Raw genomic sequence first — 22,130 nt, forward strand, 5'->3', positions numbered from 1 at the left:
CTGCAACTGGATCCCTGAGTGCCTCACTGGGAGATCACAGTCAGCACAGATGGAAATAACATCTCCCCCTAGCTGAGGATCAATACTGGCGAACCTCAAGGATGTAATGCTTAGCCCACTGCTCGAATCTCTCTACACCCATGACTGCAGCTAGGCACAGCTCAAATGCCATCTATAAATTTGCCAATGACGCCATTATTGTCGGCAGAATTTCAGATGGTGATGAGGAAGGTATACAGGTGCATGATAGATCAGCTGATTGAGTGGTGTCACAACAACAAACTGTCACTGAGTATGGAATTCAGGCTGTTAAATTGAGTGAATTCCACAAAGACCAAGGATTCACTGTGGACTTAAGGAAGGAAAAGTTGAGGGACTAAACACCAATTCTCATCAAGGTATCAGCACTGGAAAGGGTGAGCAGTTTCAAGTTCCTGGATGCCAGCATCTCTGAAGATCTATTCCGGGCCCAACATATTTAAACAATTACAAAGAAGGCACAACAGCAACTATATTTCACTAGGAGTTTGAGGAGTCTTGGAATGTCACCAAAGACTCACAAATTTCTGCAGATGTATTCTGGAAAGCATTCTAACTGGGTTGCATCACCATCTGGTAAGGAGAGGCCACCGCACAGGATTGGAAAAAGCTGCAAAGCTGTAAGCTCAGCCAGCTCCATCATGGGTACTTGCCTCCCCAGCATATTTGGGACAACTCTTAAAGAACTAAAACTCATCAGGAAAATAGCCTGGTTCCCTTCGTTTATTTGACAGACAATGCTGCTTATTGGTTCCTTAAGGCTGTGATAGCTGGGTGGTAGGGTTAGTGGGGATAAGCTCCCAGTACCTTTTAAATGCTCCCAATAGCATGCATCTCAACTATCCTCTGACAACCAAGTCCAGCTCTTATCTTTCACATGTGGCTTAGCTAGTAAAGCAGAACCACTTCTACTGGCAGGAGAAGGGGCAAAGGTGGGCTCATGTACCTTAAAACCATTTGCGTTGAGCAGATAGGGCTCGTCAGCCAAGGTCGGCAGCTCATCTGAAGGAAGAAAACCGATGTCAAACCTCCACTGCCTTGCGCTACACCCACTCATGAGGCAGGAGCTGGAGTCCCTAAGGCAATCGTACATAGAGTTCAAAGCTGACTGGCAACTCCTGCAATGCTGCTGGTGGTAACTGTATCAGTTTCTGCCATCCCTTTGGATTCATCAGCGCTGTAGAGAGAGGAGCCTGCTGCACGTGCAGCAGCTTGCTCTCCATATCATACTGCCCTGGCTTGTGCACTTGCTTTTGTATTGAATGTAGTCAGCCAGAATGCAACATTCATGGTCAACCCTAAACAACAGAGGACTCAAAGCTGCTTAATTTGGACAGGAGACTGCTGGTAAACAGTCTCTAGCTTGCGTCAGTCGTGTGCACATATGGCCATTCAACACTACACTGTGCTTAGAGCAAACAATTTTTAAATACTTGTATATGCTTGTGTTCAAAAAGCAGAGTTTTTTTCACAAATAGTTTGCGAGAAATAAACAATAAGACAATTCAGAACTGTTTTGTTCACTACAGTTTCAAGCATTCAGGCTTGGAGATGCCAGAAAATGCGAGGAGTGAAAATGAAACTATTTCACTTCTTCAACAAGTTAGGAACCATGAAGAATTTGAAAGTATCGACAATCATCTTGAATATTACAATGAAAATGAAGATTTGGAGGACATAATCATCAAAAGAATTGTATGAAAGCAGTTAATTATCTGCACCTATTTTGTTCTTTTACAGTCGATCAAAAGAACATGGCAACGTACACTGGATGTCTTCCTCCATCGATAACCTTTAGGAACTAAAACATTTTATAGTACTGTAGTAGCACTGTCATTTTCCAATTTGTTCTGTATTTCATTAGTAAATAATTTGTTACTCAGTTAAACAGCAGTTTGTCTTTTTTATACCTTCTTAACTATTTCCATGAAACTTGAGATTGGGAAGCTAATTGGGACAGTCACTTAATTGGGCTGAAATGTACTGGCTCCAATGTGTCCCAATTAACCAGAATCCACTGTATTAAATGTAATTTATAGTTCTTTATTTTTATGTATTCCAAAGTACTGTTGCTGCAAACCAACAAATTTCATGGGGTACAGTAGGTCAATCAGATTAAATCTCATTTGGATTCCTTCAAAGTGGGTGGGATATCATACTGTAATACACAAACTCCAAGGTTGTGCATGGCACAAAAATATACTCCTAGGATAAACTGAAGCGAGTGCTTGACTACATCTCACATAGTCGGCCCATCCAGAAGATTAAGATGTACAGGATCTATGGTGATTTCGCCACTTGTATTGGCTTGCCCAGATAAGACAAAGAGATTTATTCTGGCTAGGGGTCCATCACTAATGTTACACAGGGATCAAAATGGTATCTTTGTTTTTTCTAACATTTATCAATGACTTGGGTGGGTGATTGAGTTTGTAGATAATACAAAGATTGGTAGTATTCTGGATAGTGCAGAAAATTGCCAAAGGATACAACTGTTTCAAATATGGGCAGAGAAAGGGCAGATGGAGTCTAATCCAGCTAAGTATGAAGTGTTGAAATTTGGAAGTTCCCTTCAAACGTGAAGGGAAATACACTACTAATGGCAGGATCCTTAACAGCGTTGATCCAAACATGCCACCTGGATTAGAAGGTACATGCTATACGAGAGGTTGGACAAACTTGGGTTGTTTTCTCCAGAGCTATGGAGCTGAAGGGAGACCTGATAGAGAGGCACGGATAGACAACCGATATTATTTCATTGTTATTTCAACCAAACCACCCCTCCACCCAGAGTTGAAATGTCATGCATTTAAATTGAGAGGGCATAAATTCAAAGAATATGTGTAGGGCAGTTTTTGATTTTTTTTAAATGCACAGAGACTGGTGGGTGTCTGGAACGTGTAGTCAGGGGTAGAAGTGGAGGCAACTACTATGTAAGCATTTAGGAGCCTCTTAGATACGTACATCAATTTGCAGAGAATGGAGGGATACGGACCTTGTGAAGGTAGAAGGGACAAGTTGAATTAAGCATTTAATGATTCATTTAATTAATCTGACATAAGATGGTGAGATGAAGGGTCTGTACTGTCCCATGAATTCTATATACTAGGCATTCGTTGAGTCCAGGTGAATGGATTACAGAATAAACCACCTTTAATTGAAGCCAAGTATGAATATTTAGACATTTTTAAAGAAAACAGAAAACAGGATAACGTGAATTATAATGTAACATTCAGGCAAATGATAAAATTAATTTCATATGGTTCAAGCATTTACAATTTTCAATATAATTCCTTTCTCAAGCAGTCTGTCGTTGGCATCTGAAGACTAAGGCAGTGCCCTGCACACTTACGCCTTATGAAAATCAGGTGTGTGTGCTAGATATGGGTGGGCAGAGACTTTAGATTACATTACATCATTAAGAGAAAAACAGTTTAAAATGAACATCAGATTAGGTTTCACAAAGTAATAAACTAAGGTAGATGAAATGGCATACAGAAAAGGGCAACAGGTATATTTTCTTTCAATGAGATTGCAATCATTTATAACAAGTAGTTTCAGGGCAGAAACCAATCAGCTGGAGGAGAGGTATTATGAGGAATAGATGTGCCAGCAAATTGAAAATATTAACAGTAAATTAGCTCCCAAAGAGTAGAGAGTTGTCACTACAGCTGATTTTCAAAACGAGAGATGGAGCTAATCAAAATCATTTGCAAATCATTTCTTATCTAATGTGGGGGGTGGGGGAAATGTATTTACTTCCTATAACACAGTAATGTGACACAATGGTGCAGTTAGTAGAGCTGCTGTATCACAGCTCCAGTGATCTGATTCCATCAGGACCTCTGGTATTGTGTGTGGAATAAACACAGTTCTGTAACAATGCATGTTTCATCTAGGTGCTCTAGTTTCCTCACAGATCACAAATATATGTGAATTGGAAGGTTAACTAGCCAGCGTTAGTTTCCCCTTGTGTAGACAAGTGGCAGAACCAAAGGGTAGTTGATAGAAATCTGAGAAAAATAAAATGGGATCAGTCTACAGGTCTCAATGTCTGACACAGCTCGGTGAACCAAGGGGCCAGTTTCTGTGAAACTACAACTTTAATCTGATGAGAAAAATCTGTGTCACCACAACTATAATCTGACAAGAAAATAATGGCAAGAACAAGTTTTAAAATAAACTACTCTACTCTTCAAATCTAAATTCTTTGAGAAACAGCAGGAATTATAAATGAAAAGACTGCTGGAGGTGTGATTTATTGCCTTCTGTAGTTCTTCAGACTTTCAATGACAAATTTTTTGAAGCGCTAAGGAAGAAGCAGAGGATAGACTAAAATCTAAGTTAAAAGGAGAAGTTAAAATCAATGTCTCCAAGTTTCAAGAATTAACATATGGTAAAGGGGAAAAGGTTCAAAGGGAACAGATGGAATGCAATGATAATTAGATTTGGCATGATGTATTTTGTTTATTTAAGGATTATGCTATCAATAGGTACTGTGTATAAGAATAATTTGGGAGTTCATGTGACAAGGAAACCCCACTTCACATTCAAAAGCTAACGAATTCTAGAATGTATATAAAAAAATTAGAAACAATGGCAAGTCTGTGCAAAGCCCTACTATGAGCCTTTAATTTAACCTGAAGTATTAAAACCTGAATTTAAAATTGCACAACCAGAATTAAGACAGCAGGATTCTGTGCGGAGTTATCACTGACTTACAGAGGTGCAAGAAAGTTTGTAAACCCAGTGAAATTTTCTCTCTTTTTGCAAAAATATGACCTAAAATGTGATTGTATCTTCACACGTCCTAAGACTAGATAAAGAGAGCCCAATTAAATAAATAACACAATAAAATAGCCATATTACACGTATTTGTTAGAAAAGGTATGTAAACCTCTGGGGTAATGCCTTCTACAAAAGTTATTTGGACTTAGGTGTTCCAAGCAATGAGATGAGTTTGGAGGTGTGGGTTGTGGAGGTGCCCTGCCCAATATAAAAGACACACAAAGTCAGGTCATTGACAGAGTCTGCTCTTCTCAAGAAAGATCTGTTAATGTGTGCCATGCCTTGATCAAAACAACTTTCTGAGGATCTTAGAAGAATTTTAGAGAAGCATGAAGCTGGAAAAGGCTATAAAAGTATTTTAAAGACCTGAGTGCTCATCAGTCCACAGTAAAAGAAGTTGTCTACAAATGGAGGAAACTCAGTACTGTTGTTACTCTCCTTGGGAGTGGGCATCCTGAAAAGATCACACCAAAAGCACAACATGCAATGCTGAAGGAGGTGAAAAAGAACCCGAAGGTAACAGCAAAAGACCTGCAGAAATCGCTGGAACTCTGTTCATGTGTCCACACTAAGAAAAACAACAAACAAGAATGGTGTTCAATGGAAGGACACCATGAAGGAAACCAATGCTCTCCGTACAATAAAAACATTGCTGCACATCTCATGTTTGCAAAAGACCACTCGGGTGTTCATGGTTTGGGGCTGCTTTGCTGCCTCATGGATACAATAACTTGCAATCGTTGAGGGAACAATGAATTCAACATTTCATCAAGACATTTTACAGGAGAATGTCAGGGTAGCAGTGCATCACCTGAACTTAATAGAAGTTGGATAATGCAACAAGACAATAATCTGAAAGACAAGAGTAAATCAACAACAGAACGGTTTAAAAAGATTAAAATTCATGTTTTAGAATGGCTGAGTCAAGGGCCTGACTTTATTCCTATAGAAATGTTGTGGGAGGACCTGAAACAAGTAGTTCATGTAAGGAAGCCGACAAACATTCCTGAGTTTTGTAAGGAGGAATGGCCTGAAATTACTCCAAGCCGATGTGCAGGACTGATCAACAGTTACCGGAAACATTAGGTTGAAGTAATCACTGTGCAAGGGGGTCACACCAGTTACTGAAAGCATAGGCTTACATACTTTTCCAACAAATACATGTAATATTGGATAATTTTTCTCAATAAATAGATGAACAAGTATAATCTTTTTCGTATTATTTACTTAATTGGGTTCTCTTTATCTGATATTAGGACACATGAAAATTTGATCACATTTTAGGTCATATTCATGCAGAAACAGGGAAAATTCTACAGGGTTCACAAACTTTTTAGCACCACTGTAGTATTACCGGATTGTATCCCAAGTGTATTATTAACAATGTCCCCTTCTCTCTAATCCAGATTTGTTCCCACCTTGCACTTTTCCAACCGCTGATGAAGTCCTGCCTGATTGCTTAATGCAGCAGTCTCATTGGACAAGAAGGTGTCAACATCCTCCATCCACTTTTCCACGGCATCTGAATTTTCCTGCATCAAAAAGAAACAAATGTTCCAAAGAATGAAAAATAGAGACAAACCTCTGCAGGAAAAGGGGAGTTGCTTAAGCTCCAGAGAAAAGAATTTCCACTCTTTATTCTCCAGGGTTGCTAGGAAGCTTGGTCAGAGACAAAGGAAATCTAAATAACTTTTCAAGATGACCATCCAAAATGTCATTTTGCCTTATTTTCACTGACTCCTTCCTCGCCCGAAGATTGGAGGTAATTAACTTTCGAGAGCTTTATTGAAAACACCATTACTCATAACTGGCTTGAGTTTGCCAAAGCTTAATCAAGCAAATTACTACAAAGAAGACTTGTCAAACCCAGCAAGTAAAACAGTACTACAGTACTGATCATCTTTTAAACTCATAAAAGATGCTTAAAGGGGTAGAATTTCTTGTATCACATTTCTGTAAATTAACACCGGCCTTTGTGTCATTCTGGCTATATTAATTTTGGCCAAAATCTCCTGAACATACAAACTAGCGTAACACACAGTAACAGTCAACATAGGTAACTGGAGTCTCAGGTAGTTTTGGAATTTACACCCTTCTGACTTGAAAAACCATTGCCTTACTGATTTTTTAAAATAATTTCTCAATTAAAATTTATACGCAGAGAGAGAGCCAGCTTCTCACAGGTCGAGGAGAAAAGTTTTTAAAAGGAGCATTGTGCAGGGCTTGGCGCATTAAATAGTGGGTATGACTGAGGCCAGTTTTCTATTCTGGGTGCCAGATGTGGGACATCTGGGAGACTTCCTGATGGCCACATCTGTACCAGGTGCATTAAACTGCAGCCCATTAAGAGACTGAGTTAGGGAACTGGATCTGCGGCTCAATGAACTTTGGCTTGTTAGGGAGAGTGAGGAGCTGATTGATAGGAGCTACAGGCAGGTAGTCAGCCCGGGGCCACAGGAGACAGATGAGTGGGTGACCGTCAGGAGAGGGAAGTGAGAGTGTCAGGTCATGGAGAGCACCCGTAGCTGTCCCTCTTAACAATAAGTACTGCATTATGAGTGCTGTTTCGGGGGACAACCTACCTGGGGGAAGCAACAGTGAAACATAGAAACATAGAAAATAGGTGCAGGAGTAGGCCATTCAGCCCTTTGAGCCTGCACCGCCATTCAGTATGATCATGGCTGATCATCCAACTCAGAATCCTGTACCTGCTTTCTCTCCATACCCCCGATCCCTTTAGCCACAAGGGCCATATCTAACTTCCTCTTAAATATAGCCAATGAACCGGCCTCAACTGTTTCCTGTGGCAGAGAATTCCACAGATTCACCACTCTCTGTGTGAAGAAGTTTTTCCTCATCTCGGTCCTAAAAGGATTCCCCTTTATCCTTAAACTGAACTTCCCCAACATTGGAAACAATCTTCCTGCATCTAGCCTGTCCAATCCCTTTAGAATTTTATACGTTTCAATAAGATTCCCCCCTCAATCTTCTAAATTCCAGTGAGTATAAGCCTAGTCGATCCAGTCTTTCTTCATATGAAAGTCCTGCCATCCCAGGAATCAATCTGGTGAACTTTCTTTGCACTCCCTCTATGGCAAGAATGTCTTTCCTCAGATTAGGGGACCAAATCTGCACACAATATTCTAGGTGTGGTCTCACCAAGGCCTTGTACAACTGCAGTAGAACCTCCCTGCTCCTGTACTCAAATCCTTTTGATATGAATGCCAACATACCATTTGCCTTTTTCACCGCCTGCTGAACCTGCATGCCCACCTTCAATGACTGGTGTACAATGACACCCAGGTCTCGTTGCATCTCCCCTTTTCCTAATCGGCCACTGTTCAGATAATAATCTATTTTCCTGTTCTTGCAACCAAAGTGGATAACCTCACATTTATCCACATTAAATTGCATCTGCCATGAATTTGCCCACTCACCTAACCTATCCAAGTCACCCTGCATCCTCTTAGCATCCTCCTCACAGCTAACACCGCCGCCCAGCTTCGTGTCATCTGCAAACTTGGAGATGCTGCATTTAATTCCCTCGACTAAATCATTAAAATATATTGTAAACAACTGGGGTCCCAGCACTGAGCCTTGCGGTACCCCACTAGTCACTGCCTGTCATTCTGAAAAGGTCCTGCTTACTCCCACTCTTTGCTTCCTGTCTGCCAACCAATTCTCTATCCACATCAATACCATACCCCCAATACTGTGTGCTTTAAGTCTGCACACTAATCTCCTGTGTGGGACCTTGTCAAAAGCCTTTTGAAAATCTAAATATACCACATCCACTGGCTCTCCCCTATCCACTCTGCTAGTTACATCTTCAAAAAATTCTATAAGATTTGTCAGACATGATTTTCCTTTCACAAATCCATGCTGACTTTGTCCGATGATTTCACCTCTTTCCAAATGTGCTGTTATCACATCTTTGATAACCGACTCTAGCATTTTCCCCACCACCGATGTCAGACTAACCGGTCTATAATTCCCCGGTTTCTTTCTCCCTCCTTTTTTAAAAAGTGGGGTTACATTAGCCACCCTCCAATCCTCAGGAACTAATCCAGAATCTGAGGAGTTTTGAAAAATTATCACTAATGCATCCACTATTTCTTGGGCTACTTCCTTAAGCACTCTGGGATGCAGACCATCTGGCCCTGGGGATTTATCTGCCTTTAATCCCTTCAATTTACCTAACACCACTTCCTTACTAACATGTATTTCCCTCAGTTCCTCCATCTCACTAGACCATCGGTCCCTTACTATTTCAGGAAGATTATTTATGTCCTCCTTAATGAAGACAGAACCAAAGTAGTTATTCAATTGGTCTGCCATTTCTTTCTTCCCTATGATCAATTCACCTGTTTCTGACTGTAAAGGACCTACATTTGTCTTGACCAATCTTTTTCTCTTCACGTATCTATAAAAGCTTTTACAGTCAGTTTTTATGTTTCCTGCCAGCTTTCTCTCATAATCTTTTTTCCCTTTCCTAATTAAACCCTTTGTCCTCCTCTGCTGGTCTCTGAATTTCTCCCAGTCCTCAGGTGTGCCGCTTTTTTTTTTGCTAATTTATATGTTTCCTCTTTGGACTTGATACTATCCCTAATTTCCCTTGTCAGCCACGGGTGCACTACCTTCCCTGGTTTATTCTTTTGCCAAATTGGGATGAACAATTGTTGTAGTTCATCCATGCGATCTTTAAATGCTTGCCATTGCATATCCACCGTCAACCCTTTAAGTATCATTTGCCAGTCTATCTTAGCTAATTCACGTCTCATACCTTCAAAGTTACCCTTCTTTAAGTTCAAAACCTTTGTTTCTGAATTAACTATGTCACTCTCCATCTTAATGAAGAATTTCACCATATTATGGTCACTCTTACCCAAGGGGCCTCGCACGACAAGATTGCTAACTAACCCTTCCTCATTGCTCAATACCCAATCTAGAATGGACTGCTCTCTAGTTGGTTCCTCGACATGTTGGTTCAGAAAACCATCCCGCATACATTCCAAGAAATCCTCTTCCTCAGCACCCTTACCAATTTGGTTCACCCAATCTATATGTAGATTGAAGTCACCCATTATAACTACTGTTCCTTTATTGCACGCATTTCTAATTTCCTGTTTAATGCCATCCCCAACCTCACTACTACTGTTAGGGGCCTGTACACAACTCCCACCAGCGTTTTCTGCCCCTTAGTGTTATGCAGCTCTACCCATATCGATTCCACATCCTCCAGGCTAATGTCCTTCCTTTCTATTGCGTTAATCTCCTCTCTAACCAGCAATGCTACCCCACCTCCTTTTCTTTCCTGTCTATCCCTCCTGAATATTGAATATTCCTGGATGTTGAGCTCCCATCCTTGGTCACCCTGGAGCCATGTCTCTGTGATCCCAACTATATCATATTCATTAATTACTATCTGCACATTCAATTCATCCACCTTGTTACGAATGCTCCTCACATTGACGCACAAAGCCTTCAGGCTTGTTTTTACAACACTCTTAGCCCTTATACAATTATGTTGAAAAGTGGCTCTTTTTGCTTTTTGCCCTGGATTTGCCTGCCTGCCACTTTTACTTTTCACCTTACTACTTTTTGCTTCTACCCTCATTTTACACCCCTCTGTCTCTCTGCACTTGTTCCCATCCCCCTGTCACATTAGTTTAAAGCCTCCTGAACAGCAGTAGCAAACGCTCCCCCTAGGACATTGGTTCCAGTCCAGCCCAGGTGCAGACCGTCCTGTTTATACCGGTCTCACCTCCCCCAGAACTAGTTCCAATGCCCCAGAAATTTGAATCCCTCCCCCTTGCACCATTTCTCAAGCCACGTATTCATCTGAAATATCCTCCTATTTCTACTCTGACTAGCACGTGGCACTGGTAGTAATCCAGAGATTATTACCTTTGTGGTCCTACTTATCTCCTAACTCCCTAAATTCACCCTGTAGAACCTCATCCCATTTTTTACCTATATTGTTGGTACCTATGTGCACCACGACCACTGGCTGTTCACCCTCCCATTCCAGAATGTCCTGCAGCCGTAGCCGTGTCTCTGGTACTGAGTCTGGCTCTGTGGCTCAGAAGACTAGGGAATGGAAGAGGAAGAGCCTGTAATGTGCTGTAGATTTCTGTGTTCTATGTTAAAATGATTTTAAGGTCTCTCACAAAAGGGGATCCCAACCTGGGGTCCACGGACCCTTACTTAATGGTATTGGTCCATGGCATATAAAAGGTTGGCTTAGACAAAGTCACTGTCAATTCTGAAGAAGCATAAAGAGAAGAAAGAGACCTAAGGCCTTTTGAAGTCAGTGAAGTTGGCACCTGGAAAACACGGCTTGGCCAGGATACAAATCATTATGAATTTAAGATCAATGATGATGAAAGGAATCCTATGCATTAATAAATTTGAACAGCTTGCAATGTCCTTCTTGGTGGCAGGTGTCCCAAGGGGTAGTCAGTACAGCTTCAATGAGCAACTGGTTGATGAAAACTCCCAATGCATTGATGGTAAGAAATTTGGTGATCCTACTTTGAATGAATGTCATGCGTTGATGGTTGGACTTCAGCTTATTGGAGGTGGTCAATTCCCAACACGTGCACCTGGAACTTCCTTTACCATTTAGCAGCACAAGCCAAAGTATTACAAAGGCATTGCTACACACAAGGGACAGCTTCATTTGCTGAGAAGATATGCATGAAATTGAACATCATGCAATTGTCAATGCACTTCCTCATTTCAGACCCGATGATGAAAGTCATTTGTGAAGTAATTGCAGATAGCTACCTTGGACACTGCACTGAGGAACTCCTGGGGCTGGACTGATTCTAACAATCACAACCATTTTCCACTATGTGAGACAGAACACCAACGATTTTTTCTTTAAAAAAAGTATCATATCCCAAATGATAGAACAGTCTGGTAACTACATGTAACCACCAGGGACCAATACGAATCTTGTTGAATCTCAGCTCTTAAAATTGCAAAGCATACAAAGTCATTTTAATTACATTCCAAAATATTCGGTTTTGCTTTTCTTTGACAATTCAAGATTAAGAACGTTTTTAAAATTATAATAAATTTTTAAAAAACATTAGATATCTTCAATAAGAATGGAAAATATTACATTGTTACAATGCCCAATGTTGCATTAACTTATTATTCACCAATTACACTGAAAAATATGAAGGAATCTCATCACTGCAAGCTACACTAAAACAGTAGTCCACCATACAACCAATTTTTAATTCTCCTAGGCCAGTATGCAGCATCTCCTCCTGATCCCTCTTAAATTCACACTATTTCTGTATATATGAAACAGGACCTTACATGTAAATCTGCAGAAAAAGACATGGCCGGACTATCATTTGAGAAATGACATTCCAAAAATGCAACAAGACCCTCGAGGAAATTATAAAGCATCACCCCAGATCATGAATCCTCGAGTTTGATCCAATTCTCCTTTGAGGCCAGTCTATCAATACTGTCAAGCTAGCACTTGCTCTCCATTCCTAATTATGCTCCCTTCCCCAAATGGACACAGAAACCTACGTGCATCTGTCATTTTCTTGAGTCTCACTCACCTTAAATCGCTGCAATTTTGATATCACATCCTTCAGCACCTGGTTATCGTTCTGAAGCTTAGCTATTAGCTTTTGCCATCGTACTTGAATTGCCTCTAATTCCATGTTGTATGTCTTTTCAGCAGACGTCACTAGCTCATCCTTTTTTCCTAGCCCTGAAGCCAGTCTGTCCATTTCTGGCTGATGATTTTTCAATTCATTCTGCAAAGTCTGGTTAAGAAAGAAAATGCATGAGTGAGAAAACGAGACAGAAAACAAGAAAACATTGTACAATTTGGCAAAAGAACCTTGAATTATTTGAGAATTTACCAACATCCTCAATGTACTTTTCAGATTAAATAGTGTATTTATCCAGCACTTAACTTTAATTCTCCAAACAGATGCTCAGAATAAAGCAATTTGATAAATGGTACAAAGCATGGGGCATGTTAATTTTTGGGAACTGCCTGTATCTATAAGCCATAATGCCTTGCAAATTTCTGTTTATTCATATCTGCTGCTTACCTCAGTCTTCTTCAATGTTTTCTGAGCTGTTTCAAGATTAACCATTGTACTCCACTCTTGTTTAACTTGAGCTTCAGATTGATCCAGGACTGTTTTTAAGGTCTTTAGAGCATCTACATTCTGAGGACATTCCGACCCTTTTAACAAAGATTCAATTACATTAGCCATTCTGTGCAACAAGGCTCAAGTAACAATAATTCATGTTGTTGATGCACATAATTACAAATAGAAGTCATTACTATCGATGCATTTATAATGCAAAGCACACAATATTGTGTTATGATCTACATTTATAGAGTACCAATCAATTGTACAATGAAGATGATCACAAAAACTTTGCTATGCTGTTTCATTTCAGCTTCTCCAAACTAAACACTAAAATGTAGAACACAGTATAGCAAAGTTTTGGTGGAGCTGAACCCAAAAAAGAGACAGTGCAGTCTGATGTGGCTCATTCTACACTGGCATAAAGTGGTACTTTCCACTAGCAAAATACAGCATTATACTTTAAGTACACCACCTTCTGCTGTTCCATCCATAAAAAGACACACAGAATATTGGTCACTGTGTTTATGAAGAAATTAAATGCTTCCTTGTAGCACTTTTGAGAGTTCTCGTCATTCCAAAGCACTCTGCAGTCAAGCAAGTCCAATCACCTTTCAATGAGAAACACAAAAGCCTACATGCCTATAGCAAGTCCACCAATTTAATAATTGTCAGGTTACTGCTTGGGCAACACCAATTAAGGGTAAATCCTCAAAGAATCCATCAGGAATAAGCTTGGCATCTTTAACTCTCATATTAAATTGGTGGCTTACATTCTACAACCAATAACTGTTCCAAAAAAAAAACTTCTCTGAGTGCTGTATTCCCATCAGTGTTAGTGGTCTGGATTATCTCAGCTCTTTCGACCTGATTAAATTGTACGTGATTCATCTATTAACGAAATACTATAATGGCTGAAACACAGGAGATGCTGGAGGAACTCATGCAGAAAAATGGGCAGTGAACATTTTCAGCAGAGACCCTTCATCTGAAAACATAACAATGGCCATGCAGGAAGAATTGTAAATAAGCAGTGGTAACCAAACGAGGGGCAAAAGTCCACACTGTTAAGAAAACTAATCTTAAAATAAAAGGACAAGTCATCACTCAACATTTTCCCAACACAAAAGGTTGTAGTTGAAATGCAGAACTGTCACCTTGTTGCAATTGTTGTTTTGTCTGTAGTTTCTGAAGAATTGATCTGTATCGGTTGTTTGTATTATTAAAGTCCTCCTGGAGGAAATTGGGAGCTCCAGGTTCACTGATGAGCACTTCCCCACGAGCCATCAGTTTCTCTAAACATGGAGCTACATCGAGCAACTGGATGATTTGATCCTGCACAAAGGAAAATAAGTACATGATCCACGTCTAATTCCTTCATTAAGTTTCTCTCGAGTATAAATTGAGACAAATTGTGCAATTTCCCAGCACTTTTACTTCTCCTTTGAGCAATTTTTTTGCTATTTTTACTACAGCTGGGGGAAAAACAGAAACCAGCCTTAGTGGTGGTTGAACCATTATAGAGGCAAGTCAGAAAATATCAGTTCCTGCCCTGTTGCAAGCTCATGGACAAATGCTTCATCCGTACCTGAGGATTTGACTTACCGAGCTCCTCCAGCTATCTTATTTTTGCTCTAGATCTGCTCTCTTTCATTTCTCCACAAAATATCAAACTTCATTGTACTCTCAAGCCACAGCATTGGAAGTATACTTTTGTTATATTTTGTTCAATTTTTATACAAAATATATCAATAATCACTGATACACATCTTATCTGCTGAATAATGATGGTCCAACTGCATCAAAGCTTTCAATCAATAGCATTATATTACCCCAGATACACATTGTATTGAAAAACTGAGTGAATGCAAAAAGCACACGACACTAATTCATTGTTAGACAATTTTTCCTTTCCCAAATCATCAGGAGGGTCTGGGTCCAATCTGAACAGACATGACAGGAGAACTTTACGTACATACAAGTTTCAAAAAAAAGGATGAGCCTCCAACTTATCCCTACTTTCCCCAAATCAAATCACCAACACTTCTACCTCTAGGCTGACCCCACATCAATCTCACTACTGCATATGATCCTACAACAATCACCCTGGCACATTCCTCTCCTGAAACCATCTCTCTTGCAAGTGGTTGCTTTCACGAAGTAATGGCATTCAATACTTATGATACCAAAATTAGATTGGAAGGCAGGAAAACTTGACAAAATTGAATATGCTGAGATTCTTTATTTTGTTACATCGCTAGCTGGTATCATTAATTTTTATTGTTTCAAGATTGTTCTGTTAGTTTCTCAATAAAGGATTGAACATATTCTTCAACTTTGGAACTTCGTTATTGGGTAGATAATGTGTCGTACAGCATCAATCCCCCGTGCTTAGTCTGCAAGCGGCTTGGTTTGTTTTCAAGTAACCGCCATGCCTATGAGCAGCAGAAATAGTTTTCCCCTCGCCCCACCCACTTGCAGTTATTATTCTTTCTCATCAGACTTGTGTTTTGATGCAATTTATTATAATATTGTCAAGGTATGTATTACATATCATGATCTTAATGTATTTTCTCTTTTTTTAAAAAAAAATTGGACAAAATCAACTTAAGGACATCTGTAAAAACACAACCAGTCCCTTACTGGGGGATAGCCTGCATCAAATTATACAGTCTTGTCAGATCACAATCTACATTTCAACACAATCAGCTACAAATCAAGAACAATACAAGACAGTCAAGACAAAACAGGTGAACAAGGAAAGGGAATGAAAAACTTGAGAGAAGTTACAGCAAATGATGTCCTCACTGAAATACACAGAATTCTTCTGGGGCTTGCCAGGACTGATACAGCGTTAATGTTTTCTGCGATCAGAGCCACAAACTAACAAGTTAGATATTCGTGAGATAAAGAAAAAAATTACCCGGTGGGCCGCGAACCTTCGATTTTGGAACCATGAAAGCTGAGCTGATTACATTAGAAACAATTTAATAGATCTTTAGACATGAAAGGAATCAAGGCATACAGGGTGAACACAGGAAAATGACAGTGTAAAAGACAAACCGAAAAGTGGGAAAACAAAAGGCAATTTTTCTTACTAAGAAATTTTAGTATTGCAAGTAAGTAAATGGAAATACTTACTAAAGGGATCAACTTTCCTCAAATTTTACTTTACAGTTGACCTACAATTTTATTTAGTTATGTTTGTCCCCATTCTCAACAATTAAACCACATGATAACACACTACAGTACAAGACTATTTACCTGACAAGACTCATTCGCTTTACCACTGGTCATGCTCTTCAGCCAGTCTTCTTTGCATTTTATTATCGTTTCAAGCTCATGCAACTCTTGATAAATATTGTTTAGGTCCTCTTGATATTGGACTTTGCGGCTCAGCCTCTCCATTTGCTGTTTATTGTTGTTCCATTCTGCTAACACCTTGTCCAGGATGTGCATCAGTTCCTCTGTTGACAGCCCTTCTGCAAGTATTGACATTGAACAAACATTAGTGTACCAGTAAGGCTAATAACACACTCAATACATGACTAAATAAACTTTCCATTTTTGGAATGAATAATTTTGAATTCATTCATTCATGCAAATTCAAGCATCCATGAAATGTGGACATTGTCAAGTTCAAGCAACAGTAACAGAATTAAATAAACTTATTTTTCTGAGTCTGGGGCTTTAGGCCTATTCCAGGCTGCTCTGGGGATTCAGCTTCACCGACTCAATTTGGTTCAGAATGCTGTTGCTTGCTTCTATTGTTTGCATGATTTGTGTTTTTCCCCCCTTTCTCTGCACATTGGGTGTTGGTCTTTGTTTTAAATTAGGTTCTTTTGGGTTTCTTGCTTTATGGCTGCCCGCAAGCAAACTAATCTCAAGGTTGCAAAATGCATACATTCATTGATATTAAATGTACTTAGAATCTTTGATGAAATTAACAATGTATTGTAAAACAGACAGCCACTGCATTACAGTTGCAGTGAGAGACACTACAAACTCCACTGAATCCATAGCAGAGAAAGATTCTGTAATTTCAGCAACATTGGCTCAGATTTAATGAGCAGGGATCTTGGACCCTGTAACATATCACCGGGGGGGGGGGGGGGGGGGCTGGTGGGATGTGGCCTGGATATTCTTTTTCTTAGCAAGTGTAACTAAGAGCGAGGTAGATGATCCAGAAGAAAACACCAGAGGCAGCCTCCTCGGTCTGAGACCTCAGTCAAACGGAAGATAAGGGCAAAGTAAATGGGTAAGGACAAAGTAGATGATCAATATGTGGAAACGTGTGAGCTCATTTTCTGATTTAAAAACAAGGCAACAAATTTTTCTTTGGCAAGAGATCCTAGTGCTCAACTGACCTGGATGCTTCCGCACACAATCAATAGAAGTTAATATGCAGAAACAGCAAGCAACGAGAAAGGTAATTACAAGGAATTCAAGAAAAATTCAACAATTCAAAAATTTCAGGTAACTTGCCATTCCGGTTTGTAAATCTGCCTAGTCTTGTTACAAATTTATGCACTTGTAATACTAATCCCATTTTTCTCCTTCCATAGACATATCCTGGTTATTTCCAACTTCCTCCTCCTTTTGGTTTCAGATTTCAGCTATACCTCTGGCCTGTATTTCACAGTTTTATACATCCTCTTGGTTTTCTATTTCAAATTACCATCAATCCATTAACTAGATATCTCCACACACTGGACTTGGCATACTGAAGATCACAGGAAGTACAAACCCCATTTCCAGAAAAGTTGGGATATTTTCCAAAATGCAATAAAAACAAAAATCTGTGATATGTTAATTCATGTGAACCTTTATTTAACTGACAAAAGTACAAAGAAAAGACTTTCAATAGTTTTACTGACCAACTTAATTGTATTTTGTAAATATACACAAATTTAGAATTTGATGGCTGCAACACACTCAACAAAAGTCGGGATAGAGGCATGTTTACCATTGTGTTACATCACCTTTCCTTTTAATAACACTTTTTAATTGTTTTGGAACTAAGGATACTAATTGTAGTAGACTTGTGATTGGAAATTTTGTCCATTCTTGCTTGATATAAGACTTCAGCTGCTCAACAGTCCATGGTCTCAGTTGTCTGATTCTCCTCTTCATGACGCGCCATACATTTTCAATAGGAGATAAATCTGGACTGGCAGCAGGCCAGTCAAGCACATGCACTCTGTGTCTACAAAGCCACGCTGTTGTAGCCCGTGCAGAATGTGGTCTGCATTGTCCTGCTGAAATAAGCATGGACGTCCCGGGAAGAGACGTTGCCTTGATGGCAACATAAGTCTCTCTAAAATCCTAATATACGCCTCAGAGTCACTGGTACCTTCACATACATGCAACTCACCCATGCCATGGGCACTGATGCACCCCCCATTCCATCACAGATGCTGGCTTCTGCACCTTTCGCTGGTAACAATCAGGATGGTCGTTTTCATCTTTGGCACGGAGAACTCGACGCCCGGTTTTTCCGAAAACTAGCTGAAATGTGGACTCATCTGACCACAGCACATGGTTCCACAGTCTTTTGGTCCATCTGAGATGAGCTCGGGCCCAGAGAACTCGCCGGTGTTTCTGCACAGAGTTGATGTATGGCTTCCTCCTTGCGTAATACAGTTTCAATTTGCATTTCTGGATGCAGCGACGGACTGTGTTAAGTGACAATGGTTTTCCGAAGTACTCCCGAGCCCAGGTGGCTATAATTGTCACAGTAGCATGACGGTTTCTTAGGCAGTGCCACCTGAGGGCTCGAAGATCACGCGCATTCAACAGTGGTTTCCGACCTTGCCCTTTATACACTGAGATGTCTCTGAATTCTCTGAATCTTTTCACAATATTATGTACTGTAGATGTTGAAAGACCTAAATTCTCTGCAATTTTGCATTGGGAAAAGTTCCTTTTGAACTGACTAACAATTCTCTCACGAATTTTGGCACAAGGGGGTGAGCCACGACCCATCCTTACTTGCAAAGACTGAGCCTTTGATGGACATTACTTTTATACCCAGTTATGATACCTCACCTGCTACCAATTAGCCTGCTTAATGCGGAATCTTCCAAACCGGTGTTACCTGAATATTCTGTGCACTTTTCAATCTTATTTTAACTCTGTCCCAACTTTTGTTGAGTGTGTTGCAGCCATCAAATTCTGTGTATATTTGTGTATATTTACAAAATACAATTAAGTTGGTCATTAAAACTATTGAAAAATGTAACCAAGGCAAATACATGCTTGATAGAGCTCTTTAGAAAAGCATATAATTCAGATAATGGTAGTAGAATCATTTCAAGCATATATAAGGGGTTGTCAAATCTTAAAACACATTCGACTTCATACATTAAAACAAAATGGGAGAAGGAAGGAGGGATAATTATATCTGAGGAAGAATGGACAATATGGAGATATCAATGAAAGTGTACCAATTCACAGAAATGGAGGGAGTTTGGATGGAAAAACTTGATAAGATATTTTATTACACCCTCTCAGAAATCCCATTATGATAGTAACCTCCCTGTTTGCTGGAGAAATTGTGGAAATCAAAATGCAAATCATTATCATATTTTTTGGGACTGCCCTGTTATCAAAAACTATTGGAGGGGGGTACACAATGCCCTACAAGACATCTTTAAATGTGAAATACCCTTGGAGAGTAAGACCATATATTTTGGATATATACCTCAAGAATGGGTTGAAAAGAGATAAATATTTAATGAATATACTGTTGGTGGCTGGTAAAAAGACTCTTACTCAAAAATGGTTATCACAGGAGAGCCCAACTTTAAATACATGGATGGAAATTACAATGGACATTTACAAAATGGAGAAGATAACAGCATCTGTTGGAGAAGATAACAGCATTTTAACTGTTATGAACCAGGACACTGAAAAATCAGAGTACAGGCCATGATACTGCGTTATAACTTTCATAGTATCACTGGTGGGGCATGGTCACCACACTGCAGGAATGAAACGAGTGCACTGGAAGGATCCAAAGGAATTTACAAAATAGTATCTGGGATGGGATATTTCAAATATGAAGAGAGAATGGATTGGTTGGATTTGTTTTGTTTGCAGCAAAGGCCACTGAGAGAGAATCTCAAGGAGGTACACAAAATTATAAGGAGTTGGATAATGAGAAACTTTTCCCTATAACAGAAATGTACACACAAACAGCATGGGTTTACAGTGAAGAATAAGGTGGTTAGGGGGCATCAAAGGAAATTTTATTTTGAGCCAGAGAGTGGCTGAAATCTGAACCACAAATCCTGAAAAGGTTAATCTTCAAATTTCCAGCATTTGCTGCCATCTGGCTTTCACTTTCAGTTTACTGATTATAAGTAGCTGCACAAAATCCACATTTTCTGTCAGTAATATTAACCTACCAACTGTGCACTTAGAGCACTTTGTTCTTTCTTTCCAATTTCTGACATCTGTAATTTTTGTATTTGGTAATAGTAAGCTCCAAATATCTATTCTTAACTAAATCATATACAAAAAGGTATCATCTTTTACCATAGTTTCTTCAGTTAGTTTCCAGTCAACGTTAGAGAAAGTAATTGAAACAAATAATTACAAATGCTGGTTGCCTGAAAGTAAAATGGTAAGTGCCCAATGTTCTGATGAAAGATCACTGATCTGCAACGGTGACTCTTCCTTTCTCCACCAATGTGGTTTCAGCACCTTCTAGTTTTGCATCTCAGGAGAAAATTCAGCTCTATATATTAATTGAACTACAGCACAAAAATTTGCATCAAGTTCCTCACACTTCAATTTGGTTTACCTTTCTCCATTGGTTCAAGCAAGGCCTGTCTTCTTTGTCTTATTTCCTTCAATTGTCCCTCACGTTCAGCCATTTCTTTTTCCAATGTCTGTAAATAGAGTTAATTCAACAAATGTCATTATTACGCTCAGGTGCTAATAATTTAGTGAAATTGTATGACAGGTCTTGCGCTTATAATCGTTAAGATGGTGCCGGTATCTGGTGACTCTGCGTGTGCTCTCCCCAGCAAACTGCCCTCTACACTATCCTACACCCGAGAAACCCTTCTAAACCTCCAATTTGCTACATCGAGCAAGATCAACAACACCCTGGTGAAGCTACTGACCTGGCTGGAGATCACTGACGCACCAGAATTGCTTCTTCAACTCCGGACCGCACCTGGACCCGATCAGCGAGGCCTGGTCCGAGGTCCACCACGTTCTTGGAGACCCGCGGCCTGCTACCGTGTCAGAGCGCCTGGAGACGCAGCCCATTCCAACCAGCACCTCTCCGAAGCAGACGACCACACAGAAGTGACGTCGAAGACCTCAAGGTATCCCAGACGCTTCCCCGGAGAGACCACCATACAGCCCTGTTGGTGGCCATCCATAGCTGCTGGAAGTGAGGCCTCCGCCACCGACCTCGGAAATCAAGCCCTGGGCTCGGCTGGAGTGGAGGCTTCCACAACCGTGACTCAGTTCACGGACTCGTTTCAGCCGGCAACCCAGCCCTCCGGGATTAATTTCAGCTTCAGGGCCCGACCCGATCAACAGCCCGGGCACCTGGCAGTTGGAAGTGGCAGCGGAGCCTCCCCCGTCACTCGGCCCAACCTGGAGCGCCCAACGACGCGACCCGCCGATCGATCCCCGCGGGACACATCCACCAACTTCAAAGAGCTGCCAACAACACACTGCATTGATGGAAACCCGGAAAGATGCACTATTTACCGAGGAAGCGTGGGAAAAGAGCTGGACTGCTGGTCAGATTGAAGCAGAGGGGCTTTAGGGTCCCTCTGCCCACCATCCTACTAGCTAATGTGCAAGACATAGGGAACAAGGTGGATGATCTTAAAGGGAGACTCACCTACTGCAGGGAGATGCAGAACTGCTGTGTATTCTGCTTCACAGAGACCTGGCTCTCCCCTGCCACCCCCGACTGTGACTCTGCCACATCTGACCAGAAGGATTTTCGATCCATCGGATGGACCGCATGGCGTCTTCAGGCAAGACAAAGGGAGATGGTGTCTGCCTATTTGACAAGCTCCTGCAGCCCGGACCTGGAACATCTGTCGGTGAAGTGTCGTCCCTGTTATCTGCCATGGGAATTCACCTCAGTCGTACTGACAGCAGTCTACATTCCCCCCCACCCCAGACGGACGTGGA

At 40.5% G+C, this 22,130-nt stretch overlaps 1 protein-coding gene across 4 annotated transcripts in view; it reads right to left on the reverse strand.

Moving 5' to 3' along the window:
• LOC140730544 (utrophin-like) overlaps window positions 1–22,130 on the reverse strand; it is a 460,763-nt gene that overhangs the window by 315,581 nt on the left and 123,052 nt on the right. For all 4 annotated transcript variants that reach the window (XM_073051151.1, XM_073051153.1, XM_073051152.1 and 1 more), the window contains 6 exons: window positions 20,770–20,857; window positions 16,227–16,444; window positions 14,120–14,297; window positions 12,918–13,054; window positions 12,414–12,623; window positions 6,246–6,359 (listed from right to left, as the gene is read on the reverse strand). In XM_073051151.1, the coding sequence (XP_072907252.1) occupies window positions 6,246–6,359; window positions 12,414–12,623; window positions 12,918–13,054; window positions 14,120–14,297; window positions 16,227–16,444; window positions 20,770–20,857 (945 nt within the window). The remainder of the gene's footprint in view (window positions 1–6,245; window positions 6,360–12,413; window positions 12,624–12,917; window positions 13,055–14,119; window positions 14,298–16,226; window positions 16,445–20,769; window positions 20,858–22,130) is intronic.

Source organism: Hemitrygon akajei, chromosome 7 (assembly GCF_048418815.1).
Source record: "Hemitrygon akajei chromosome 7, sHemAka1.3, whole genome shotgun sequence".
In the NCBI taxonomy this organism is placed as follows: domain Eukaryota; kingdom Metazoa; phylum Chordata; class Chondrichthyes; order Myliobatiformes; family Dasyatidae; genus Hemitrygon; species Hemitrygon akajei.